General features: G+C 48.7%; 1 protein-coding gene across 3 annotated transcripts; it reads left to right on the top strand.

The window, feature by feature from the left end:
- The first annotated feature begins 331 nt into the window (after nucleotides 1–331).
- On the top strand, nucleotides 332–18680 carry AK2 (adenylate kinase 2). Of its 3 annotated transcripts, XM_045858952.1 has the most exons (7): nucleotides 334–519; nucleotides 7564–7689; nucleotides 9116–9226; nucleotides 9355–9449; nucleotides 14351–14423; nucleotides 15613–15808; nucleotides 17813–18680. In XM_045858952.1, the coding sequence occupies exons 1-7, from the start codon at nucleotides 421–423 to the stop codon at nucleotides 17815–17817; spliced, it is 705 nt and encodes a 234-aa protein (XP_045714908.1). In that variant the 5' UTR covers nucleotides 334–420; the 3' UTR covers nucleotides 17818–18680. The 3 variants fall into 3 exon arrangements, with proteins under 3 accessions (XP_045714910.1, XP_045714907.1, XP_045714908.1); XM_045858951.1 differs by lacking the exon at nucleotides 17813–18680 and having other exon boundaries at nucleotides 333–519; nucleotides 15613–15978; XM_045858954.1 differs by lacking the exons at nucleotides 9355–9449; nucleotides 15613–15808; nucleotides 17813–18680 and having other exon boundaries at nucleotides 332–519; nucleotides 14351–14422.
- The last annotated feature ends 9270 nt before the right edge of the window (nucleotides 18681–27950 follow it).

Raw genomic sequence — 27950 nt, 5'->3', positions numbered from 1 at the left:
GTGCCAATTTGTTACGAAAACTGATTTCACCTATTTACACTCTCACGGGCAATTTCAGCTGGATCGCCGGAGTTGTCGGTGTCATTAACTGTCAAAAAGCGTAAGCAGAACTCCCAGAGGCCCTCTGGTCTGCTTTCACCTTTTCCCGCCTACTCCGCCCACCCCGCCCACTCCGCACATCCGCAGGAGCCCCACCTCCACCCCAGTTTACGTTGACCCACCCCTTCCTTACTCCCGCCTCGTGGTTGGTAAGTTCAGGTGTCCGTCGCGCTCAGGGGCGGGAAAAGGGGACTGACAGACGTGGCAAGGAACCAGTGTGGGCGGGGAGCGGGGCTTGCGTCTGTGCGTGGCGCGGTGGCCTGGAAGCCGTGGACCTGAAAGGTGTGTAAGCGGATTAAGCAGAGAGAGGCTTCGGCGGCCATGGCTCCCAACGTACCCGCGGCCGAACCGGCCCCAGAGACTCCTAAAGGCATCCGGGCCGTGCTGCTGGGGCCGCCCGGGGCCGGAAAGGGTACCCAGGTGAGCTGTAGGGCCGGGCGTGACGGCGGAGCCCACGGAACTCCAAGGTCAGGGCGGCTGGAGTTCCGGACCGCCCCAGAGCGGCGCCGCGGGCTGTTGCCTGCGGTGCCCTGGCCGGCGTCTGGGGTTCTGGCGAGGCGTTTGGGGAAGGGTCGAAATTGGAGTTCGTGGAAGTGTTAGTTAGGATTAAAGTTCTGGAGGGATCCAAGCTTGAGGTGTCATGTTAGGAGATCTAAGGACTGATTAGATCTCTTAAGGAGTTAGAAGCTGAGGGTTTTGAAGGGTAGGGTGAGCACTGGGCTGAGACATATAGATTACAGCTTGAGTGACGGCAGGAATCCCAGATTCCGTGCGATTTGGGAGAGAACTGCTCGGGGTTTCGTCCAGGCACTCAGGGTAGGGGAGCGTTTCTTACAATGATTAATGACTAAACGTGGCGGAGCGTCTCCAGCGCGTGGAGCAGAGTGAAAGCTGACATGTGCTGATTAGTACAATACTGCTAAGATAAACTACTGCTAAGAGAAGTGAAGTATGACCTGCATGAGCCAGTTAAGTGGGGAGTGGTGCGGGGTGGGTACCTAAATCTACAGTTCAGAAAATAGGCCCAGGAAGTCAGGTGGCTTTCCCAAGTTAGCAAAATTGACTCAGTGGAGCCTGGAACCTCAAGAGACACGGGCTCCAAGTAATTGGAGTCTGAAGGTACCTCCTTCACTAGCAGACAGTGGGACCTCACTTGGTGTCTGGGATGGAATGGGCCCATAGATTAAGGCTGGGATTTGTAAATCCATAGGTTGGATCAGCAACTCTTCCTGCCTTGGGCCTGGCATTGCCCCCAGGCCCCAGGCTCCTGCGTGTTAGATTCCAAAGAGGGAATTCTTGAAAGTCTGAGCTGCCAAGTGAATGGGGTTCTGGGGACCGCCCACTCTGCTCTTCCTACACTTGTGAAGACTGCAAAGTGTTGGCAAACAGACCATCTTGGGGCACCCAGCACATCACTTGACACTTGTTGGGATTACTGGAAATGGATGGATACAGATTCATGTGGATGGTGGGAAAGGATGTCTGGAAGGTTCAGTTTATTCCTGCAGTTTTGCTTTTTACCTCTGGGCACAAGGTCAGGAAGGACCACTTACTTACCCTTTATTCTCTTTAGCCTGAGCTGATTCTTCTTTGGAGCTCACTGTTACATAATCCCCCTGTCCTCGGTAACACTGAGTCTCTTTCCTGTTGCTACCACCCTCAGTTATTAGGTAACCTGTGGGCTTCCTTAGACTTGGCAGGCTTCTGCTGTGAGTGTAAACGGGGTAGTTAAAAGGCATTGATTATTTTTTCTTAGTTCATAGTGAAGCTGATACTTTCAGTAGTTGGAAAACGAACAAGCCAGCCAGTGCTGGGACAATGGCTTTATACAGTCTAGCGAACTTTGTAACTTCCAAACCTCAGTGTTCTCACCTGAAAAATAGGTCCCCTGCCTTACTCATGCAAGGTAAGGTAGTCCTCCACCTTATGCATTCAGATAAAGCAGTGCCCATGCAGACCCAGAGTTCATCAGGTTTTGGAAGATAATGTCATATATGTGTGTAAAGCACCTGTAGGAATCTAGGGAACAACCTGGCACATAGTAGGTGTTCAATAATGATCGAGTCCCTCATCTTAGTAATGCATCTCCATCTCCCATCACCCCCGCACCAACTTATATCTATTTCAGTGTAAAGGGTGATGTAGTCAGGAAGATTTGAAGAAAATTATCTGCTGACTTATAAAAATGTGGGTATGGTAGGAGCTGGTCAGAGGCTTTGTGGAAGTGGAGGAGATGTGATTAGAGCTGAGACTTGAAGAAAGGGTAAGATTTATACAAATCACTTAACCTCAATACAGCTTTTAATACTGGGGGCAATAGGAATACTGGAGATGGCAGTTTGATGGAGTTAAATAAAGAAAGAAGTGTTCATAAATCAGGTTACAAAGAGGCAGCCTACAGCAGCACTTTGCTTGCAAAGGCTCCCTCACTTTATGATGAAGAGTTTGAAGGCACGAAAGAAGGTGGGCGATGTGAGGAGCCCCGAATACCTGTTACCCAGCTCCTGCCAGCATCAGCTGTTCCCGTTCCTTCCTCATTCACTCCCCCTTCGCAAATTAGTTTAAAGCAGCACTCAGACATTGTAACATTTCATTTGTGAATATTTCAGTGGGTATCGCTCAATAAAAGATAAATTCTTTTTTTTTTTGTAAACAAGCACAATATCCCCTAATGAATTAACAATTTATAATAGGGTTCATATTTCCCTTTGTCTCACAAATGTGACCGCTGTAAGTCTCTTAATTTACAGCTGTCCCATAGCTTGTGTGTGTGTGTGACTGGGTCGTTTGTCCTGATTGTGTCCCTCTTTCTGGGAATTTTTTATTGTATCTCCATGGCATATTTAACATCTTCCCCTTTCCTCTCTTTCCTGTAAACTGGGAGATTGATCAGACACTTAACAGAGCTGAGTTCAATTCCCTGGCCCGAGTCGCAGGTGGTGCGGTGCTGTCCATGAGGAGGCACATCAGGCCCGCTTGTCCCCGGTGTTCAGCGCCTGGTCCAGGAGTTCATGGCGGGTAGCACAATGGTGGTGTTCTAATTATATCATTCTCTTTTTGTTTGTTAGCCGAACCATTTCTATAAAGAGAAACTTTCATCTGCTGTTTGTCATGGTTTATGTAGAAAAGTCAGGATAAATGCTTGATTTGTTCCTTTTATTTGTCAGCTTTCAAAACAATAAGGTGACCACACAGTTTTCAGTTGTGAAATTTCACTTACACATGCTGAGCCCCAGTTTCTCTTGAGAAGTCACATCTGATGGCTCTGGGCCTCCATTCTGGCCTACCATGCAATTGAGTGGCAAGGCCACTGTAGATGTGCCCTCCTGTACCCTGCATGGCGCTCTTGGATGCCTGCTGCTTCCATTTGACCAACGTCATTCATTTGCATTGCCTGTCTGCCCCTATTGGTAAATGTTCGCAATCTTTGATGTAAAATCCCTAACCTAGGTTAGTGCCTAGTACCTGCTCAGTGATGTTGGATTTCTTCCCACTAATATGTCTTTTTTTTTACCTGCATAACTCAGTATTTTATGTTGGTGTTACTGAAATAAAATCTGTTTCCTATTAAAACTTCTAATCATTAACTGGAAATGTTTAAACATTTTAAAACTGGTTTTTCATCAACATAATGATGTTTAAAATGTCCAGAATTGGTGGGGGGACGGGGATGGTGCTCTGCCTGCAGAGCTCCCCCAACTGCAGTGGATGAGAATAAGTCTACTAAAACATGATCTGCTTGGGGAGGAAAGGTGGCTGATCTCTCAGAGGGGAGGGGCCTTGAGCCTGTTCCTCAATGGGCTTTTATTGGGTTTAATTTGCATAGGAATACAGGGCATAAAATTCATCAGTCATTGTCAGGCAGTAATGATCAAACAATATATAACATTCAAAGAACTACAAGGGCTTATTCTGAGTCAGGGTCAGATACAAAGCGCCAGAAACTTTAGGAAACAAACTCATTTTATGCTTGGACCCTTATTTAAATTGAGGATATTCTTAGCAAAGCAGGTTTCATAGGATTTTATGCATTCTTTCTTAGGCCTGATGCCCCCGGAAAACTGCCCTTTCCAGCACAGGGCTGCACCCACCTCCAGCATTGTTTCAGGCTTAAGTCAGGTGGGGGATGCCGGCAGCCAAGAGATTAGGAGACTTTTTACAGATAGAATGAGAACTCAGGCTGTGTCAAAGCCGAGTGGTGAGGGTCCATCACCCCTTTTCTTAGTCCCCTAAGTCCTTCCCTAATGGCCCAGTCACAACCATGTCTGTCTTAAGTTGTCCCTCCCTTGAGGAATCTTACCCATCATTGCCTAACCAGTTTAACCAATGAACCGCAGGGGCCAAACAGGGTGAAGTAAAGGGGGCAGAGGCTACACCCCTGCTGGGAGGAAAAGCTTTGTCTCCTTAGTGGCTTATGATCCCAAGGTCTTTTTACTCAGCCTTAGCCATGGGGGGGGGTTACACCTTTTGAAACCAGGCAGGGCAGTTCCCAACACAGAATACCTGGGTTTGTTATTTAAATGACCTTAGTTCCTTCTCCTTTTGGGGTTGTATGTACCTACAGCATGGCCAAAACTTAGGTTTGCTTCTGTGTTTTATCTGCCAGCTCTTTCACATTTTCTTTCACGTGTCCAGTCTATACCAATTCAAGGCCAGGTACACGCAGGCAATCACTGCCATCTTGCAGGTGGGGCTTTGTCAGTTATGTCAGTGCAGTGACTCTCAACGTTGTAAGACCCACACTCTCATTCCCCTTTTACAGCTACAAACTCAAGTTCAGAGGGCTTGTTTTCTAGGTTACATATAAAGTAATTGGCAGACCTTGCACCTGAATGACTCCAAAGCTCCCGCTCTTCCTGCTGCTATCTGCTGCCCTAAGTTAGATTTTTCTCCTACCATGTGCACGTTTTGCTGGATAAGTTAAGGTGCTGGAGATGCAGAGGGTAGCCCTTGCCCTAGAGGAGGGGATGTAATGTGCAAAATAGTTACCCTTTGCTCAATTATGTAACAGATGCCCAGCCAAAGACTTTACTTGCATCCTCTTATTTAAGCCTGGAGTCCTAGGCGGTAGGTCCTGTTATCCATACCTTTTTACTGGTAAATTGAAGCCCAGAGGCTGTATCTTGTCCCAGAATTCACATGAAGTAGCAAAGGCAAGATTTGAACTCATGACTGATTCTTGAGTAGCAGTCACCATCCTTACATTGTTGCTGTTAATCTAGGTATAGAGGCAGAAGTGAACTGAATGGGAACAATACATAAAAGTGCAAAAATGCCAGTGGGAAGTGGCCAGTAAGTGACTCTGACAAATGCTAGGGTTTTCACGATTAGATCAAGAATGATAATTTGTTAACAGCCTTTGTTTCTTCCTCCTACCCACCCAGTGAATTTGGTAATAATATCCCCAATTTACAGATGAGGAAATAGCCTCAAAGAGTCTGTGGCCTAAGGTTACATGGTAAGTTAAGAGGCATTTTATCCTCACAACAGCTCTAAGAAGTAGAGGTTATCCCACTTGGCTGTTGCGGAAACTGAGATTCTGAGAAGCTGAGTAACTAGCTCAAAGTCACGCATCTATTGAGAACTTGACCAGGAGGTATATGGGCAAATCTCCAAAGTCTGAGCTCCGTGCAACCCATCACACTGACTCCCTTGCAGCCAGCAGGGAATGAAGAGTTAGTCTTCTGCCACGCCACATCTTCTCTGTTGGAGCATTCTTCCATGTAGCTATAGAATCCAGTCACCTGGAAGAGTGCTGTGGTTTGGTGGGGATTCGAATAGAATACTTAGGTTCTGTGCTGCTAACAGCACTTCTTCTCTGGTGCTTTGGCCAGCCTTTCCCCTTGAGCAAGCATGACCTCCAAATCTTTCACCCAAGTTAATTTCACCAAAGAGAAAGACTGGCAGAAAAGCACAGTTCCCTGGGTACGTGGCCCCTGGGCCAGTCTGCAGAACTGGAAGGTTTGCCACTGCCAGACTCCTGACCTTCATTGGCCCTCCAAACTTTGTAAGGCCTTCTCTTATGTGTGCTGTTTTGCTTAAAGTCATTTCTTTGCTTGAACTGAATCATTCCATGGATCACAAGCCAGAATTTGCTGGACTGAGCCCCATCTATTAAGTTTTTACTGTGTGTACCTAAGAAAACTTCCAAAGAACTGGTTTGAACAAGGATCCAACCCTCCTTTTTTAATAAAACAAGTGAGCCAGGAAGCTAAGTATTAAGGTCCTTGAACTGATTCTGTGCCTCATGAGTTCTATGGTCTTTTTGTTTGTTTTGGGGGTGGGAGATTACAGGTACAAAACCAGTGTTGAATTGTCCAGGGTTTCTTCTTGTTCTAGTCTTCACTCTGATGTATAGTCCACCAAAGTGTGAGCTCAGAGAGGACAGGGTCTCCGTCTCCTATTGATCTGTTTGCCTGGCTCCCAGGAGAGTTCTCGGAAGTGACATCAGTATGATGAATGAGTAAATTCATTTCTGTATGAATGAATGTGGACTTAGGGCAGAGGTTACAGCAACAGCTAGTGTTCACTGAGCACTTACTATGTGCCTGGCCCTGCCTAGATGGAATCCTGTGTAATCAGATCAACTCAGAGGTGTAGCTACCATTACCATCTCCATGTTACTTAGAGGAAATTTGAAACTTTGAAAGGTAATACAGTTTTTCTCAAGTCACATATCTATCTAGTCATTGGTAGACCTGAAGTCTGAAACCCAGGCTGTTTGATTCTCAAGTCTGATGCTCTTAACGAAAAGGCTATACTGCTTCTTCAAACTAATAGTAAGTGCTTACTGTTTGCCAGGCACTCTTCACATACATCCCATCTGATCCTCACAGCTGCCTTCCTTGATGGAGCCTTTTTGCCTTCATTTGAAACAGATGAGGAAACCGAGCTTCTGCAAGGTTAAGGGATTTGGCCCAGATAATGCAGCTATTGAGGGATGGGGAAGAAGAACTGTCTGCCAGGGGGAAACCTCTGTTCTTCACCTTGCCCCTTCTGCCTCTCAGGCCACTGGCCACAGCACTTGACAATCTCACATTCAATCCTTTCACAAATATTCATTCAACACATTACATGCCAGGCATTGTGCTTCACATACATGCACTCAAACTTCACAGCAACCATATGAAGTATTGATGCTGCTTTTTTTATTCATCCCTTTTATAATGGGGAAACTGAGGCTCATGTGTCACTGATGTGTGTAGTGGAAGTAGGGGAAACAGCTAATAGGACGGCTTCCTGCATGCTAGGTGCTTCACATGTATTATGTCATTCTTATAATTTTGTAATTGTTGTATGTTAGAATATAATTAAAGTACTTTTATCCCTGTTACAGGTAAGGAAATAGGCATTTGCCAAAATTCACACAGCCAATAAGTGGCAATGCCAGGTTCATACCCAGGAAGTCTGACTCCAGGGCCTGCAGTGATAACTGTATTTTGGGGTTTTTTTTCCCCTCCACAGGCACCCAAGTTGGCCCAAAACTTCTGTGTCTGCCATCTGGCCACCGGGGACATGCTGAGGGCCATGGTGGCTTCTGGCTCAGAGCTGGGAAAAAAGCTGAAGGCAACCATGGATGCCGGGAAACTGGTAGGTGTGGTGGTGCCAGTACGTGTGGATGTTCCTCGGAGTCTGGACCCGCACTGCCCAGAAGGGTGGCCACGTGGAGCTACTGGAATGAACTTCAGTTCCTCGGTTGCACTTGCCACATTTCAATTGTGTGCCCAAGGCTCAGGCTTAGCATATTCCCATTCTCATAGGGAGTTCTATTGGCCGGCCCTGTGCTACGGGGTGTTTTAACAAACTGGCACATGACATGAACTTCAGAGTAGCAGGTTACTTGGTCCATTCTGAATTTATGTCATGTAATTTATTCATAGTATTCTTGAGATCCCTTTGTGCTGACGTATTGAGTATTATACCCGATTTTTAGGGTCAAAAATGAAACTGCATTCCCGAGGCAAAAACTCAAGGATGTGCCAAAGAGAGAACCCAAGGAGCCGCAGAGTGTTTGCGAACTTCTTTTGTGACTCTGTTCTGTGTCTCTAACGGGAATTGCTTTTGACAGATGTAATCCTTCCTATTTGGGGGATATAATAGTATTTTCTCTAGTTCCTAGTCCAGTTAATCTGATTAAACAAATGCAATCTATTATCTACTAAATCTTCTTTGATTAGTGCCAGAACTTAATTGTAACTGAGTTATTCTGGGACTTGGCCTCTGCAAATTGCCTTTAGAAGTCATATTTTTGTTTGGCCCTCTGGCCTTTTTATAACTTACTTAGCATGCTGGCTAAGGAAGGTGCTGGGCTTTGCCTCCATTCCTGAATGAGTCCTTCCCGGCAGGCTTTGCATTCAGTGCCTGTGTGGAACGGTACCCCTGTCTGCCCGCCCACCTGCCCTTTTCCTCCAGCTTTCCCTTCATGTCAGCGAGGCCTTGAGTCAGGCCAGAGAGCTAGATATCCTGGACTTTGGGTCTTGGCAAAAGATCCTGTACTGAGAAAAAGTTGGGATGTGGCAATGAGATTACTTATCTCCAGTCTTCACTTAGTTGCAGAGCTTATACTTTGCCCCCACGTTTGCAGCTGGTCCCAGGAGATAAACGCATTAGCTGCCGAGACGGGCAGCCTTCCCTGTAACATTTGCAGGGAACTTTTTTTCTCTGAAGGCCCAGAGGAAACCAGTTTTTGAAAGCTGGGAAGGGCCCTCATTTGGGGTTTTCAGAGAGGCTCAGAGTGTGTTGGGCTCGCTCCTGAGTTCCTCGGTTCTAATCCTGTCTTGCCTATTCAGTGAACTTCTCTGTTGCCTCCTGTCCAGGGTGGCCTGGGTCCCTCCACTGTGAGCCTAATCAAAATTGTTAAACAGGGAAAGTGAGGAGGTTTCCACAGTCCAGTTAACCGCCACTGTCTCCTGCAGCAGTCAGGTTGTATGGACACCAACTTGTGACCAGGGAGTTGGGTTAAATGTCACCCAGTTAATGTATTTAAACCCAAGGCTGTTTTGTTCTTGACTTCCAGGTGAGTGATGAAATGGTAGTGGAGCTCATTGAGAAGAATTTGGACACCCCTCCGTGCAAAAATGGTTTTCTTCTAGATGGCTTCCCTAGGACCGTGAGGCAGGCAGAAATGGTGAGTAGGTCGGTTTTGTGTCGCCATTGCTTGGTAATGAACTCTGGCCCTTAATCTCTTAATTCCTTTGAGGAAAGTGGGTCTGGTCAAGCTTTGGTAGCTTAGGTGGGACACATACTCTTTTACAGCTTGACAACCTCATGGAGAAGAGGAAAGAGAAGCTTGATTCTGTGATCGAGTTCCGCATCCCAGACTCACTGCTGATCCGGAGAATCACAGGAAGGTATTTGTCCCCAGAAGGTCCCTTCTTTTCCTGCTTCTTCAGGGATTAGTCAGACCTAGTCCTAATCATGAAGCTTAGTGCCATTTCAACGTGGATTAATTTTGCTGGTGACATCTGCTGAAGTGGTGACATGGATGGGGATGTGGAAAGAAGAGCCAGGGATTTGGAGTCAGCCTGTCAGGCCTGTCACCCTTCTGCTCTGACTCTCGGCAAGTGCTGGTTCCTCGTATTTGGAAGAGGGTTCTAATACCTGTTTGCAGAACTGTTCTGCAGGTTAGATAACACCTGTGTCATTCAGAGCCTGGTGTATTGTATGTGCGTAAGAAATGGTAACTTCTTTATGTGTGTACCACTGTTTTTATATGTTTTTTTCTATTTTTATTGTTGTGTACTTCTGTTTTAGTGCTTTTAAAAATCTGATTTAAGTTGGAGTTGCCATTATCTTGCTGTAGGCTTTTTGTTATAAAAATAATATGACAATCTATACCAAGTTTAGAAAATGAAAGAAAATTTGCTCATGCTACAGCCACCTTAGCCACAACCACTGTGGGGTTTTTGTGTGTTTTGTTTTAAAGTGTTTGTATCTATCCCTGGCTGGTGTGGCTCGTGGGTTGGGTGATGTGCCACAAACCGAAAGGTCACCGGTTCATTTCCCGGTTAGGGCACATGCCTGGGTTGCAGGCCAGGTTCCTTGTTGGGGTGTGTGAGAGGCAGCCAATCAATGTTTCTCTTGTACATCAATGTTTCTCTCCCTTTCTTCCTCCCTCCCCCTCTTTCTAAAAATGAATAAATAAAATATTTAAAAAAATAAAATAAAATAGGCTGGTGTAGCTCGGTGGATTGAGCCGCAGGCCTGTGAACCAAGGGGTCGCAAGTTCAATTCCCAGTCAGGCACGTGCCTGGTTTGCAGGCCAGGTCCCCAGTAGGGGGTTCACAAGAGGCAACCACACGTTGAGGTTTCTCTTCCTCTCTTTAAAAAAATAAATAAATAAAGTAAAACAAAGTGCTTGTTTCTCTATAGTAGTCAACACTGAACACAGAAATGCTTCTGCATCTGAACAAGTGTGTTCCGAAAGATCGCCGCTGCTTCGGGCGTGTCTCCTCCGCCCTCTTCTACTCTTCACTCCGCGTCAGCTCTGTGCCTTTCGGGACTGGGCTGAAAGCTCTCAGCCACCAGTAGGTCCCCACAATCTCTTTTTCAATGTGCGCTTTAGCTTTTTTTGTTCCCGCGTTATTTTCATGGATCTCGTGAAAGTAGTCAGCCTAGGACCCAGACCTCTGTGACCGCCGTATTTAATTGCTGTATTGTATTTCACAGATGAACCATTGTGCACTTAATTGTTCCACTTTTGTTGTGCATCCGAGTTTCCTCCAGGTGTTCACGGTCAGATTGATGCTGTGACCATCACAGTACATGTAAAATTTTGGATTTAATTAGGAGAAAACTGCTTTCTTATTGTAAATTGTGGTACTTTAATTTCCTGATGAAGTTGAACATTTTTGCCGTCCGTATCGCAGGGAGAGAGGCGGGCTTGTCAACAGACCAAAGAGGGAGTATTAGAGACGTCTTCCTATATGGCTCTGTTAGATGCAGTGTGATCATCTTACGTTAATTCTCTTTTCAGATGTCTAGGTTTTGTGTTTCTAGCTCCTTCGGTGCAGGAACTGCTATTTCTTTGCGTCCCCACTGGCACAGGGTAGACAGAGTTGATGTGGGCCAAGAAGCAATAGGATTGACTGGGCGGGACGTCACCAGGATGGGGGGCCCTGGTGTGCACAGCAGATGTTAGCAGTACTCGGTGACACTGGGGGCCTTTGATTCAATTAGCCACTTCCTAAAGACCTGCTTTGTGCCCAGCACGGTCCTGGGCTCTGGGGCAGGGAGCAGGAGAGGATATAGAAGAACAATATGACGCCCATCTCTGACCTCAGAGAGTTTACACGACACCTGGGCTGTTTTGTGCAGTGGGAAGTCCAAGAAGAGGGTCTGGGGGAGAGAGGGAAGGCCGCCTAGGAGAGGTGTAATGTCAAACTTGACCTTCCTGGATAGAGAGGAATTTGGTGGCTTTCCCAGAAGGGAGTAAAGGGCAGAATGAATGTTGGTTGGGGGAAGGGTCCTAGCCGGGGCTAGTGGCAGGACGTCTGTCCGGAGCTGGGGGACCCGTTGCGGGACTGGGAGTAGAATGAGAGCTGTTGGGAAGGTAGGATGGGAGCTAGACTGGGGCAGGCCTGCCACGGTGAGGAGGACAGAGACAGCAAAGTCAGGAATCTTGGCATGTTGTTAAGCCACTAAGTGTTGTAGCAAAAACGATATTCTAGGAACACTAGCTTGGTCCCGGCATACAGGCTAAACTGGGGGAAAGGAGAAACAGACAAGGACCCCACCCAGCAGCCTGCTTGACCCCCACGTGGAGTGATGGAGACTAGCTGGGGCTGGCTGGTAGGGAACGGAGATCCTGAAGAACAAGGTGCAGGGTTGCTGTAGAGGGCGGACCAGAGAAGACCCAGTCTCTCGGTTTGGAAGTGAGTGGTTTAGTGTGACCCCCCTCCCTCGCGGTGGAGGAAATGGGACAGCCAGACTGGTGTTGTCCAAGTTCACTCTGCAGATCAGCGACAGGACTGACACCAGAAGCCTGCTTTCTACCTCCTGGTCCACAATGTTGGCAATAAAAGTCAGGAACCAGCAGTTTAATTGGTTCTTATTTAAACCTGACATGGTAAGGACCCCACTGTAGATATCTTCTGAATTAGCTCAGCTATCACTTCTGATAAATTTGAGTCATTATTTTATTTCTTGAATAAGTATGGTTGGTGATTTGGGGTTTTAACTTATTCAGTGTTGACTCTCTAGTATCCTAATTATTTTACCAGTTGGTTCTCTGGTATCATTAGCCTGATGTCTCATCCCCATTTTGTGGGTGAGAATACAGGTGTCTGAAGTGTCGCAGTCAAGGTAGCAGTGGCCATAGATTCCTGGCCCTTATCCCGCCACATCCTCACCTCCGCCTCCAGGCCAGGCTCAGTGACTCACAGAGCTGTTTTGGTTGGTACTTAAGACCAATTCCATTTTGAGAACTTGGAGATTGGGCTTTCTTTCTTTTCCTTTCCTTTTAAGGAATGAGCCTTGCATTCCTCTTAAAATGATGTTTGTGAACAGGGAAGGAGCACTCTTGTGTATAACTGGAGGGCTGAGGGAATCTGGGAGTGAGCAAGAGCTGTGGAGAAGTGAAGAGGAGGGAGTCAAGTTTATTGCCATCTGGCTGCTATGTGCACTGTGCTGTCCAGAAAGTGAAGAAACAGAGCCCCCATCTCACGGCCCCACCCTTCCCAAAGGGAAGGCTATAGCTGAGTCGAATGGCCTCCACTCTTCCTGTCCCCGGGTCGCCCAGTGGTGCACCAGATGAGCGCCCCCAACAGCCGAAATAAAGGAGGGCCCATCCTCACGTTACACGCTTACAGTCACAGGCCCACTTGATGCAGCTAGTTTCCTCTGCCGTCACCTCACCCCTCTCTCCGGGGCTGTAAATGAACCCACCTTTGCTATAAACGGACCACTTGACCCCTGAAAAATGCACTGTCATTAAAACACATCACATTTTACTCAGTTGTGGCTTTGATGGTCTGACGCAGACTTTCCTAGCTGATGAGCTGAGACATTGATTCCTTCAACCGTCAAAGCAGCTGGGCAGGCCTAGAGGAGCAAGAACCTTGAGTACTGTGTTTCTGTGCTTACAAAGAGGTGAAAAATGTTGGAATGCTCTGGCCTAATAGACCCTGAGAGCTGCGGTCAGTTACATAGGCAGACCTTGGTTGGCATGGGATTGGGAAACCACATAAACCTGAGCAAGTGAGCCCTGGCTGCTGAGCTGTGTTGGGCCTGCCTGCTTCCCTTCGTACGTTTCTGGTCTCCTGTGGCGTGGCCTCGTCCAGTCGGGAACACAGGCTTGTTGCTGAAGGGGGCACAACACCAATGTGGCTACCAGCTACGTATTCAGTACCAAGTAAGTGCTTCTTATTGGGCTCCTTGTTCCATGACCTTCCCATCACCTTGAGTATTGCCCTTTAGTGGTTGGGCTCTCTTTTATCTCAAGGGTGTCAAACTCACTTTCTCTGGGGGCCACATCAGCCTCACAGTTGCCTTCAAAGGGCCGAATGTAATGTTAGGACTGTATAAATGTAAGTACTCCTTAACAGTTAAGCCGGAGCTCGGTGCTGCCGCCGAGTAGAAACAAGGTGCCAGGCCAGATTTGGCCCGTGGGCCTTGTGTTTGCCACCTGTTCTGTATGCAATCAAAAACGGGTACTGCATCGTCTGGTGGTGTTTGCATCCACAGGACATGTTTTTCCAATAGCACCTTTCTGGATTTATAACCAAGCAAGATTAGAAATTCAGGTTGGTTTCTCTGTCCTCTGTCCCCCGTAGCATTTTATACAAACCTCTGTTAAAGGGTTATCAGGTTTATCGTAGCTATTTATCTCCACGTTTGTCTCCCTCACTCAATTAAGCATTTCTGCAAGCAGGGAACTTGGCTCATTGCTCTGCAGCCCCTGGACTCCGTGTAAGGCCTGAACCGGACTAGGCACTAGTGAATGCTTGTTGAGTAAATGGGTGAGTAGAATGAATGGCTGTGTGAGACCAGTACCAGAGGTCCTCTTTGAAGTCCTGAATTAGGTCGTTATGCCAGCCTCTTCAGCCAGACCCATATTTAATGTTGGGTCAAAATAGAAAACATACTCATGCACAAGCCCGGTTATCTTAAGCATGAGGTGCCTATAGCTATGTTCTCTGCTAGGTTAAGGTCCTTGCGTCCAGCTTCTCTGTCTCTGCTTGTCATCTTGGAAACTGCTGTGGGTTGGGATATGTTCAGGCCACCTGACTTGTGTTCATTTGCTATCTTTCAGGCTGATTCACCCCGTGAGTGGCCGTTCCTACCACGAGGAGTTCAACCCCCCAAAGGAGCCCATGAAAGATGATGTATGTAGAATCAGACCAGGAAATTTCCTTTCCTTCCCTTCCCCTTCTTTTGCTTTCTTTGTTTTTCCATCTCCCCTTTATCCTGCCAGTATTACTAACTTAACCATGAGAAATAGAACTATCATGTAAATCACATGGGCTGTGGCTCATCTATATAGTGTCTCTCCAGGTGGCTTATTGCTTGACCTTGAGGTGCTGCCAGTGCCAGCTACATCCCATTGCCTGGTTTATACCTGTCTTTTGTCCAGAGCAGCACCTTTCTGACGACATGGTAACCTAAACGGTCAACTAGTCAAGAGAAGATTGCCGGAAGCTGAGAATTAGAACCAGGGTGGAGAAGATAGTGCCAGAGAGAAGTTTGTTGACCTGCCTCGGAAGAATGTCCTCTCTCTCTAGTGACTCTGCTGTGCCCTACAAATTCAGAATATTTTTGGCTAGATTAACATCGCCAAATTTTTATGGCAGTCTTCAGTAGTTTGCAGGTGTGAAAGGGAGGGGCTCATGCATGTTCACTGTAACATTTGCCATAAATAGTCTTTCGTATGTTTAGAGCATACGAAATGGTGCAATGATGAGAATGATGGCAATGATGAGAATTTCCTGGATTTACCTTTGCCTATGAGACAAGTTCATCAGGTCATACAGGGTCCAAAGCCATCGTGTTACTTTAGTCACATTTCTCAGAATTAGCAGTTCTGCCATTCAGAGTTCTTGTGCACTTCACTTGCTACTTTCAGAATGTTGATGGCTGACACCCTAGTAAAAACACAGTGTCCTCAGACAGCTAAGGTTATAATTGCTGCTACAGCTCTGATTTTGATGTATTGTCCTGGTCTTAGGGCCTCTAGCGCTCTTGCTTCCGAACCTAGAAATGTTCGTCTTAGAAGCTGAAGAGCCTGAGCAAAAGCTGAGAGAAGAGCATTGCCTGTCCTCCTCTCACAAGCCCCTTCCCTCGGCATTGCTGTTTCAGGCTCCCTGACTTCCCTGGGCCGGTTGGTCTGCTCCTGGGACCAGCTTGCTGGGGGTGGTGAACTCTTTATAGTTCTTTATAGGAGAGGGTCTAGGTTGTCGATGTCTTTCCCACTGATGGACTTTGGGATCAGACAGCGTCTCAGATCTGCCTCTGGCATTGGCTAAGGAAACCTTTGCTAACAGTCCCGGCTTTTCCTTGTCCTCTTCCTGTTCTCAGATCACCGGGGAGCCCTTGGTCCACCGGTCTGATGATAATGAGAAGGCCTTGAAAATCCGCCTGGAGTCCTACCACACCCAGACTACCCCACTGGTGGAGTACTACAGGAAACGGGGGATCCACTCTACCATCGACGCGTCCCAGACCCCTGATGTCGTGTTTGCCAGCATCCTAGCAGCCTTCTCCAAAGCCACATGTAAAGACCTGGTTATGTTTATCTAATGTTGCATCTAAAAAGGCATTTCTTTCTTCCTCCTGTCCTTGTCAAGGGAGTGGGTGGGAATGGCAGACCAGGCAGAAGGGAGCTTCCTCAGGCCAGCAAGAATGTGGTTCGATGTACTGATTAAAAAGCACTTGCTTGATGTATCTTTGGTGTGTGGGCAGCTCTCATCTCATCTGTGTGTGTGGTTTGGTGTCAGTGTGTGTACATGCTCCTCCTTTCTCAGTTACAGGCAAGGTTGCTTTACCAGCTGTTTACTTCTCCAGACATACCCTTGATTTTATTTTTTGAGCAAAATAAACTAACTCAGGGACCTGGCAGGTACCCCAAACCCCTGGTATTTTTTCTGTCTCCAGCAGCTGGTTAGAAATCCAGGGTCAAGTGTAGTCAGGCAGGACCAAAGTTCCTGATGGCAGATTGTTGGCAAGGAATTCCACTTGTGTCCTAACCCACAATGAAAAGCCACATGAGTCAGTGTATGGACAGGAAACATTGATTTTTTCCCCCTAAATGGGAGTCAAAGGGTACTTACATTTCAGACCCCAGAAATTACTGGAAAAGGGTATCATAGGAAATGCCAAGCCAAGTTGGAATATTTTTGTGATCTGCATCACGTTTCTGTGAAGTAGGAATCATTTGGGACCTGTATTTGAAAACTGAATTGTGGCCAAAGAATTAAACCAGATGAGAGATCCTTTTCAATTCAGGCTATCTTGTGAACATCCAGGCTGGGCATTGGAGAGCAGCCAATCCCCAAAGTGGATTTTGTTTTTATTTTTAACATTTGCCTGTGATTCCAAGGATGGCCGAAACAGATTTGAAGGAAACCTATTCTTGGTTTGATTAGCATGTATTCAAACCCAGCCCCTCTCCGGGATATGAAACTCACATGAGTCACATACAGACCTTTCGAACCCAAACCCTCTCCCCTGCAGACCCAGTCCTTCACCCTTTACTTCACGATGGTGGTGGCCACAGACTCCCCGAGAAAAGATCACCCAAATATAAAATTAACTGTGACAGTAATCAACTTTTATGCCAAACCTCCACTCCCCAGCTATAAAGCATTCCCTGGGTTCTGTGCTATGCCTTTTGGTCTCTGGTTTGATTTGTGGCAGACGGATGAATTAAGTAGAGTGCTGTGAGGGGTCGCAAAAGCAACAGCCTCTGGAGAAACCATTAGAAAATCTGTGGCAGGTCCAATAAATAACGCCTCCTGCCCTGGCGTAATCTGCTGACTCAGTGCAGTGACTCCAGAGTGCCTGTCTCCACCTGGCCTGAGCTCTCCTGCTGTCTGTGGGACTACCAGCGGGCTTGTCCTCTGCCCATGTGGAAGCTGGGCGTGGGTACGTGGCCATCTTGCTTCTCTCTTTGTCTGGTTCAAGTGAGTGTCTGCTGGCTCTGCTCTGCCTCCTTTCCCTGGCTGTAAACTAACTCCACCCTGTCTGGTGTGGGGTGTTTCTGGGAAGCACATGACTTCTGGGAATGGACAAGGGAAGGGAGTGAAACCAAAACTGTCAGTTCCATCTGCAGGGATCTGGGATTCTCCTCTGGATGAGGGTAGCCTCATGAATCTTCAAGTCCACTCCCCTTTGACAGTTACAGGCATTTGACCTCAAATTTGAGGGCCTCAGATGTTTGCTAATTGAATGTGCACGATCCTTGCTGAAATATTTGTCATCCAGCCACATACAGTCACATGTGCATACCCGCACACGCGCGTGCGTGTGATACTTGGACTGCTGGTGAAAACTAGATCGTGGGGATGCATATGCCTTTTTGGGGGCTGGTTAGGGGTTGATTTTTGCTTCATTTAATTCCAGAGCCTCAACCTCGGCAAGCATGAGAGCTTTCACCTGGCAGAGACATGTCCAGTGTTTAATGCGTTTGGTTGCTGGGGCGAGCATGCCAGCCTTCTCTGATGTTTACTTGGTTTTTAAAAACCCATTTTGTTCTCTCTTGTTTTCCTCTCTATTTCAGCCTAGTAACAGAAGGCCAGGCGAGACTGCACCACTGCTCATCACCCTGCGGCGTGATCCCTGCTCTTAGGTGCTGGGCAGAGGGGGGCGGGGGTGGTCAGGGTAAGGACGGAGAGTCAAGAGTGGTGAAGGGCTCGAGAAAAATACTGGAAGAACAGTAGTGTTGTAGTGAAGCGATTTCTTTTCTCTATAGTAGTAGTCTTAAAAAGTATGAGGAATTAATTTTTTAAAAGACTGATTGGAAGATATAAGTAGAAATAAGGAGGTATAGTACTATTTCTGAGAAATCAAGTTCTCATTTACTCTGGACTGGTGACAATATTTTTTTAAGCCAGAGTCCTCAGCCTTTATCTCAGAACCCCATGGGTTGCCAGCCCAGGGAAGCTGGAATCAAACTGTCGTCCCATCTGTGCTGTGACTTGGGACAGAGGGGTTGGACTGCTGACGCTGGCTCCTCTCGCCATGGGATCAAAAACAATCTCCGCATTTGAAAGAGATATAGGGTGTGCTCACGGCAGCAAATCAAGTTTACAGGAGTCACAGGGAAGGTGGGACAGGCTGGTCCCACTCCCTTCCCGACTTACCAGTGATTTACCAGTCCATCTGACCTCATGGGCAAGCACTCAGCAGCCACCCAGCACGTGCCACGGCCCCACGCCTTCTCTCATCCATGATGTGTGACGGGACCCTTTAAATAAATGAGCAAGTGTTCTACGCAACATCATCCAAAGATCGCCCTTCCTGTCCTCAAATCCTGTGACTGGGACCACTCGACAGCACTGTGATGTATTTTCAGTGAGGTGCCTTTCTTAACTGACCAAATGCTGCCTTGTTAGTCCCCTGAATCAATAAAGCATATAAAAGTTTTATCCCCCGTTGTGGCATTTTCTGAGGGGATCTGGGCTAGTGAAATGACATTGAATTCGGGATCTGGCTTGGAAGCCCTTTCTTGTGGTCCCTAGAAGCGGTAAGGTCGGAAGGTCCAAGCGTGTGCTCATAAGACGAGCATGCGCCCTCTTGAACTTGCACTCCTGTGCAGGCTTTTCTTGAGCCCAAGGACAAGGCAGCTGGGGCTAGCGGAGACAACGCCGTTCCTGGAGTTCAGGGTATGTGCAACAGACCCCAGCCAGTCCTTTACTCTCCTCCTGTTCTGTCTGAGAAGAGGCTGGTGATGCCGCCTTCTCAGGCAGCACCTCCTGACAAATGAAGTTTATAAGGAGAAGCTTTGCCCCGGCCGGTGTGGCTCAGTTGGTTGAAGCATCGTCCCATAATCGACGGATTGTGTGTTCAATTTCAGGTCAGAACACACGCCTAGGTTGGAGTTCGGTTTCCGGTCCGGTCTCAACCCCAGTCTGGGCATGTACAAGAGTCAACCAGTCTGGAAGCTTCTCTCTTGCATCGATGTTTCTCTCCCTTCCCCTCTCTCTAAATGCAGTGAAAAAATGTTCTCAGGTGAGGATAAAAATATATAAAATAATTTTTTAAAATTTCAAAAAGGAGAAGCTTTTTGCCTGGCACACAACAGACACAGGATAAGTGTTAGTTTGGTCCAAATACGCGGAAGAATGTGGGCTTCTCGCTGGGCTGGGTAACTGTGCAGTGGACAGTGTCTGCGGCCTAGAAAGTCAGTGCTCGCCCCCAGGCCGGATTTTTGGCTGCCTTCTCAGATGCCTCTTCAACACCCTTGGTTGCTTCTTTGTAAATCCATTTCTTCCCCTGGCGGATTGAGCTTCAGTTGTTTGTCCAAACTGAAGCTGTCGTGCACTTTGGAAGGACTGCCCTTGCGAGCAAGGTTTCTGGGAAATGACAGCACTCCCTGAAACCAGGGGGGCTGGGCTGGCCGTGCCACCACGCTTCCCTCAGCTTCCCGTTCTGGGGAGGGGCAGAGTTGTCACCGGCATACCAAGTTCTGCTCCCCAAGCCAACTCCTCTCCCCCCTCCACTTCACTACTTCCCTACCTCTGCAGACCCTTTCAGGTAACAACATGACCTACTTGCCTGGGCCTTTCCATTCCCTGAGCTATTGATTGATTGATTGATTGATTGATTGATTGATTGATTTTGAGAGAGAAACATCGATCTGTCACTCCACCTGTCCATGCAATCACTGGTTGATTTCTGCACGTGCCCCAACCAGGGATCAAACCCACAAACCCGGCACATTGAGACAACACTCTAACCAACTGAGCCACCTGGCCTGGGCTTCCTGAGCTATTTAAATGCCCCGTGAAAATTTTCTTCGCTTCCTTGATCATCATGCAAGAAACGGAAATATTTGTCCAAGCATCCTGGGAGTCCTCATGGTATGATGAAAATATAAACTGAAAGAAGACCCACTGGGCTGTTCTTCATTCACTTCTTTGAGATTGAATGAGCTAAGAACCGCTACCAATCCAGCAGGACCTATGTGCCAGGGACTGCAATGGCGTCACACCCACGACCTCACTTGACCCTCACGAAGCACGCCAGGTGGTCAGAACTGTCGACTCCTCTCTGTAAGAAGAGTCGGTGAGGTTTCCTCGGTGAGGAAACCGAGACTCAGAGCAGCTAAGTGATTCCTGAGGTCACACACAAAGGGCAGAGTCAGGACTGAAACTGTCCCCTTGATTTTGTTGCTGAAGTAATGTAGTAACCTGCACAGCTCTGCAGCAGAAAGGGCCTCTCCGGATGAGAGTTCTTTCTCATGGACACCGCACTCTGCCGGAACTGATTTTGAGGACATCACTGGCGGTCTGAGGACCCAGGGTGTGCATCTTAGGGTCTCCCGTGGGCACGGAGTGTCCCAGGTACAACAGAGCTGGATGAAGAGCAGCCTTGGTCCTCAGGAAGCCTCACCAGTCTTCAGAAGACGGATTCCAGCAGCAGCTCCTCCACCCCGAAACCTTGACCAACTCATCTCACCTCACCAGTGGCATGGAAATGGCCTCTGCCCCTCAAGTGTGCTGACCACACTGGTGACCGATCTCACAAGGGCCAGGGTGCCTCGTGCACAGCTGGTGCTCAGTATATGCTGCTGGAGTTCACAGGGAAAAGGTAGACATTGGCAAGACCTCTTGTCTCACTGAAGGACCGGGCTAAGGATTTTTAACCTGAAGTTCCCCTAGAAGTTCATGGGCCTCTGAAACTGTGTGCAGAGTTCTGGATTTTTGTATTCATAATGAATAATAGTTTAGTGTATGTAATGCTTACTGTGCGGTAGGTTCTGCATATGTTGTCTCATTTATTCTCAGTAACCCTGTGGAAGTAAGAACTACTACTAGCCCCTTGTGTGAGTGCGTTTGGAGGCTCACACGTGGAGGAATGGCAGAACCAGAGTGGCCCGGTCTGTGGCTCCACACTCCAGCCTCTTTCCTCTGTGCCAGCTGCTTCAACACTTTGCTGAGGGGAGAAGGATCCTCATGCACTTGTGACGCAGACAAGTCTCTGAGCTGCGGGTCTGAATGAGAGAAGAAATTAGAATAGGTTTGCTCTGTCACCACGAAGGACCTGCGTGGGGCGTGCTAGCCTCAGGTAAGGCCTTTTTTATTTCAGCATTCTTTCTTGCTGTGGTTGCTAAAGCCCCAGTGTGCTGGGTTTACAAAGCTCTTGGAACCACCCCTATCCCAAAGGGGCAGAGGGGCAAATTCCTCTGGGAGAGAGGAAAGGAATCAGTTCCCCTACCTACCCACCCCTGGCCTGGTTCCAGAAAGGGTGACAACAGGAGGGTGTGTGTGCTGGCTCTGAGTCACCATACGCCTCATGGCATGGCATTACTCATAACCCCAGAGGGAATGCCGTCCTGCTCACGTGGAAGTGCAGCCGCTGTGTTCAGCGTTGTCCCGGGCAATGGACGATGAGCGTCTCTCACACACGGCCCCTTTCAGGTGCCCAGTCCAGGTGAGGCGCCCCCAGCAGAGAACAGGTGGGCGGAGAAAGACAGGGTATCAGAGAATGAGGGCTGGACAAGACAGGCCCAGGTCCTGTCCAAGTCACCCTCAAGTCATTCCATTGTATGGTGCCCCTCAGATAAAGACTTTGGGGGCAAATCTCGCTGAGTTTTCCGCTAGGAGATAATTCTGCTTCCTATTTAGCTGGTCTGCATTCTTAGACGAGGTAAGAAATGCTCCATTTTCTACTGTTTGCTTTTTGCCTCGGCTGTGAGGAAACTCCCCTGTGTTCAGTCGCTGTGCTTTTCTCTGCCAGGGTTTCTTAATAAAATCCTCACCCCAGCTCGCCCAGTCTCCTCCGTTTTCTGTGTAGTGTTTTCCTGCTTTCATGTGGGTTGTAAACTGCCTCAAGTCTATTTTGGAAAAGGAACAGTGTACAGAAAGGGCTCATTATGTGGTGCGGGAGCTCAGACTGCAGAGAAGAGGGTGGAGGAGGCGGGGCCTGGGGGGGCTCCACGTGCAGGGTGGGAAGGTGCAGAGGCCACGGGCACTCAGGGCCGCTTTCATCCACGACTGGTTAGAAATACAGTGTTTTTCAAACCAAGCCTAGGGACAAGAGAAGAGCAGGATACAAGGGTGTGCACACAGAGCTGACGGCCCGCGTGCCCTCCTGCCCTCCTCCCAAACACATCGCATCAGTGCTTCCACCGTGAACTAGGTGCCCCTCTTCCGTGAGACTCAAGAAAGGAAGCCCTCAGTGTTTTTGTCAGCTGTCCACAAGCCCAGAGATGTAGGCATGCGTTCCGGGGTGACAAGTGACTGTGATTAGGTCTTGGCGCTGATAGCAGAGGAGGCACTTAACCTCTAGGCCTCAGGGAGCTCATCTGCAAACTGAGGGTCACAGCACCCATCTGCGGGTGGCACAGTGATGGCCAGCGAGCGGCACACAGTCTGTGTTCCCCCGCCGGCAGCTCTGGCTCAGCGATTCCACTTTGTTCATGTGTCCTAAGGAAATGACTAAGTACGCGCAGCATTTTTTATTACAGGATAAGAACTGGAAACAACCTAAACTTCCAACCATGGGGGAGATCAGCTATGATTCATTCACGGGATGGAATAGTACGCGAGCCTGAAGTGCTGTAGATCATTTCAAGACAAGGGTTTCATGATTAACTACTGCATGAATAAACCGGTTATAAAACAATAGAGAATGGGTCCATTTTTAAAAGGAAACTTTTTATTTTGGAATCATTTTAAGTTTAGCAAAAAAGTACTAAGGATAGTAGTACAGAGAGTTTCTGTATACATCTAGCTTCCCTAAGGTTAATATCTTACGTAAGTGTGGTACACTGGTCAGAGCTGAGAGATTATTAACATGCGTATATCACTAGACTCGATTTGTTTTTTACCAGTTCTTCCATTAATATTCTTTCTGCTCCAAGATCCACCCCACGTTGGGGTTAGTATTTTTAAGGTTTTTTAAGGTTGTGTACATACAAAAGCATCTGGAAGGTTGTAGGTGAAACTATGAACTGGGGTCATAGCTGAGTAGTGAAACTAAGGGAGATTTTATTTCACATTTTTCTTGGGTCTTACTAATTTTTCTGTGTTTGATGTGTCACGTAATTAAACAGACAAAAACAAAAGCTAATGTTTTCAGGATGAGCACGTGCACTGCGCAATGGCTCCCAGGATGGCTGTGCTGAGTGGTGACTATTTATTCGTTTGCCCTCTTCAGCCGGAAGGGGGGCCGCGTCTGCGTCTGCGTCTGCCTCGTGCCTTCTTCCCCATCTGGAAGCACGGGGTCAGGAGGAGGCACTGATATCTGACCTAGTGAATGAGGGAAGTCAGAGAAGTTCATTGCCACCAGCTCTCCAGGAGACTAGCGGCATTCCTTCAGTTCAAAGAAACCCCTCCCTCAGCCCCCACCCCCACCCCCACTTCCAGGAACTCTTGGCCAGGGGCTGGGTTTCTAGGGCATTTCTTTGTTTTCCACAGGAACAGGGAGGATTCCGGTAGTAGCCCAGCAGGTAAAGGCAGCCCAGTTTTTAAAACATTTATTTGACACAAAAACTGTCCCCAGTGACTGGCCTTGATTGCTTAGATGTTCCCCCCTCTGAAGCCTTCCCCTGCCCGCCTGCGCTAAGCTGACTACTCCCTGCTCTGTTCTTACCGCTCTCCACACACGTGTCTCTGATTTTATATGCCTCCCCTCCTGCAGTGGAGGTCCTTGAAGGCAGGCACTGTCTCATGCATCTTTGTTCCTGGGTCCCCAGGGCCCAGGACACAGACAAGAATAAATTTGTTGAATCCGTAAACGTGGTAGGTTTAGTGTGCCTAGTCTGCAGATGAGAAACAGGCTCATAGGATGTGAGTAACACATAATAGGCTGCCTAGTGAGGGGCGGAACCTGGACTGAGCCCAGGTTTTGGGGGTCCCGGTGGAGACAGAAGACCTGACTTCTGTCGTAGACAGCTAAGGTCAGAGCTTGGCAAACTTCCAAAGGAATCATGCCTCAGTCCTGACCCCTGCTGCCCTGGCAATGGCCCAGCCAAGAGAGCACCTACTGGGTGAAGAGCTGACGTGTGATACAAGATTCTGGCTAATTCTGAAGAAGGCATCATTATCCCCATTGCACCGGCGAGAAAGCAAGCTCGTAGGAGTGGAGTGGCTTGGCCACCATCTCCCGGTCAGGCTGGGATCTGAACACCAGCCTAGGTGCCTTCACACTTGGGGGTCAGGGGCTTGTAGGAGCAGGGGTTGGGCAGGGACTCGAGAAAGGGACAACCTAGTAAGGCTTCTGGGTGGCCTGTCCTAGAATTGTGCCCTCTGACCCTGGAGCATCTCCCAGCCAAGGACAAAGGACTTTGCATCCTGGGTGTCTGCTGTGCTATTATTCCTGCTGCTGTCCTGGCCAGCCCTGGGGCTGTGAGAGACTGCACAGTTGCCCTCAAGGCTGAGACCCTGGCCTGGCTCCAGCCTGAGCCCTCCCAGGTCCGCAGTTTCCCCACACCTGTCAGCGGGAGCCAGAAACAGGTGACTCAGAGTCTGGCCTTGGTGGCTTCAGGCCAGTGGGGCACCAGGGTGAGGATGGGGGTACCCTGACCTACAAAGGAGTCCTCTTAGCCCAAGCCAGGACTCCAAAGGAGGGGATTCTTACCCCCACCCCAAGATCACAGTGACTTCCTTTTTGTCTCAGCTACTCTGAAGGGAAGGCATGTGGACAGGGGTGTGGAAGTGGAGGGGACCCCAGTGGCCCTACTGGGCAGGGCCGGCATCACTGTGTCTCACAGGTCATAACTGATAGGATTCCTGAAGAACCATCAGGTGCTAGGTTCTATTCTGGGAGCTCTATCAGGACTAATTCAGGTATTTCTCGAAACAGCCCTGGGAGGTAGGCTCCCTTACAACCCCTCTACCCAAATGAGGGAACAAAGCTCTGAGAGGTTAAGACACTTGCCCAGGTCACACAGCCGGAGCATAGGGAAGCTGGGATTTGAACTCATCCTGGCTCTAGCACTAACAATGTTCTAGTCACATTATTTTGGGAGTCCAGACTCCTGGGCTCTAGGCTCCACTACTTCCTTGAACAAGTGTCAACCTCTCTGGGCCTCAGTTTCTCCTCCCGGAAAGTGAGAAGATTAGACCAGGTAAATCTCTGAGGGCTCTAACATTCTGGGTTTATGCTGTTCCTCCAGCCCTCAGAGGAGGTCACCATGGCAACTGTAAAGGAAAGTTCACTGTGTCAGGCCCCAAAGGTACCAAGATGAAGTGCAGTATGTAAGGAGCTCAGCTCACAGAAGTCTAGTGAGAAGACAGTCCCATCTGCCATGCAATACTGCCGGGTGTTATCACGCGCTGTGGGGCTCAGGCCTTGCACTGGGCCAGGAAAGGGCAGGATTTGGATTCGGTGGGTAGAAAAGGAGTTCCAGGGAGAGGAGACAGCATGAACACAGGCTGGGTGCTGAGGCTCTGGAACCTAGCTTCACATTCAACTACCTGGTGATGACCTTTGAGGTCAGGCCACTGCACTAGTGCACAAGCCTCCCAGGCAATCCCTCTTCACTCGCCAGCACCGGAGCTCCAGAGCCGGGCCAGCAGGGTCCAAGTCCCCAACACCTCTGGGCCGGGTTTCAGTTTCTCGTCTGCAAGATGGAGGTGATGGCATTAACCTCACAGGTCGCTGTGAGGACTCACTGAGATAACACATACAGAGGGTTTGGCATGAAGCTTGGCACACGGAACATGCTCAGTGCATCATGGGATGTCCTTTCGCCCTCTCCACCCACCCATACTTCCCATGGCCTAAATCCATCCTCTCCTCAAGGTTTAGCTCAGACTCTTGTCTTCACGCATGAAGCCTCCCTTCCCAGGTTGCCGCTGCAACTCTTCCTCACGGCCTTCCCCTCTTAACCCCTGCAGCCCTTGTCTACGCCACGCAGTTCAGGGGATGCAGTGGAGTAAGATTCCTATTGGTCACCTCCCCAGGGTCTAGACTGCTTTTTCCTTGAGGACTCCCAAGTCTCATTTCCCACTGGGAATGCACATGCTTTCAGGGAAGCTGCTTCTAATCCCTCCGGTCCCCCATTTGGAGGGTGAGGTGCAGGATTAAGAAGAGCCAGCCAGTAAACTAGCCCTGCCACTGATAGTCGGTTCACAGATGGGCAGGTAACCTCACTCAGTCCACAGTGAATCTCAGGACTTGGGAATTCTGGAATACGGATTCTCTCTAATCTCCTTCCGGCTCCAAATAGTATAGCATGTAGATGTGAGGTCTGGAACTGCTGCAGCCATTTTGCTACCCCGAGGAAAGCCAGCCTGAGGCTGATACTGAGGATGCAGAGATAGGAGAGCAGCAGAGAAGTAGATTCAAACGTGCCCAACTGCCAGGCTCCACCAGACGTTTCATTTGTTTGAACCAAAAAATTTCCTTTATTTAAGCCGGTTTTCTGTTACTTGCAACCAAAATCATCCTGATTCAAACTATGTAGTTAAACTATTTTGTTTACCAAGACATGTATTTATTCACTTAAATATTGATTAGGCCCCTGCTACATTCCAAGCACTATACTAGGTGTTAGGGATTTATCAATGAATAGTGTTGATATGGTCCTACCCTCCTCAAGTTAATAGTCTGCTGGAAAGAATAAAATGCCTGCTTTGGGTGCTGGCTCTGATTTGTATTCAACCTGCTCAGCATCTGTCCCTCCTCCTTTGGGTATCAGAACCCTGACTTCCCTTTGGACACCAACGAAAGGGCTGGTCAACTGACCTAAGCCTGGCCAGTTGGCATATTTCACGCGCCTAGTCACAGTGGCTCCTTCGGTGACAGGCACGAGAGTCAGGCCTGAGACTACAAACTTTAGGAACGGGTGCCGCAGGGATAAGTCCGGCTCTCACCTTACTGCACGTCGCCCCATCCAGCTTTGTCTCCCCCTTGCATTTTACACTCTGGCATAGCAACCACTCTACCTCTCCTCGCTGTCTCCTCTTCGTGCCCGCCTGGCAACCTCCGGTTCATCTCCCGGAAATGTGATTGGGCCCATATGCTCAAGCCACCTGGGCACCTTTTTATTTGTAACTGCATGGACTCATACTACTTCCCCAAATGACTGGGGCTTCTTCAAGGACAAAGAGTAGGTCCCAGTCTCCTCTGCTCCCCAGTGCCTAAGCTGAGGGACGGCCCAGAGCTGCGTATCTGGATGGACGGTTGGAAGGCCCTCACTGCTTCAGCAAACATCAGGCTCCTGCCTCCTGCCTGCTGGCACTGAACCAGACACCAAGGGTACGAGAAGCGCAGGGTACAGTCCGGAGAGACTCCCATGCTGACAGGTAATTGCAGTGTTGGGTGACACGGTGGGATCGCAGGAGAGAGTCGCCACTTTGGGTGCCCTGGGGAAAGCTTGCTCGAGTCGCCACCTGAACTGGGCCTCAGAAGTTGAGCAGGACATTGCCAGATGGTGAAAGGGGGAAAGACTCTAGCTTGCACCAGGCACGGAGGCATGAAAACGCACCATGTGGTCCAGGGATAGCCAGTACTCGTCACAGCCAGAGCATGGGGGGAGAGGGAGGGGCTGGGAGATGAGGCTGGGCAGCAGGCAGGGCCAAGGAGGGGCAGGCTTGACTCTCATGCCAAGGTGGTAGACACATGTCTTAGAGCCAGTGATCGAAGCTTTGCAAACAGGGAAGAAATGATGCGGTCAATTTGTGTTTCAATGTTGAGGGGAGCTGGGATGGAGAGAGGCCAGAGCGGAGGCTGCTTGCTCTATGAGT

This window comes from Phyllostomus hastatus, unplaced genomic scaffold (assembly GCF_019186645.2).
Source record: "Phyllostomus hastatus isolate PE091 unplaced genomic scaffold, TTU_PhHast_1.1 phas_scaffold_182, whole genome shotgun sequence".
Classification (NCBI taxonomy): domain Eukaryota; kingdom Metazoa; phylum Chordata; class Mammalia; order Chiroptera; family Phyllostomidae; genus Phyllostomus; species Phyllostomus hastatus.
The sequence above is the reverse complement of the archived record's forward strand: the minus strand, read 5'-3'. Positions and strand labels throughout refer to the sequence as shown.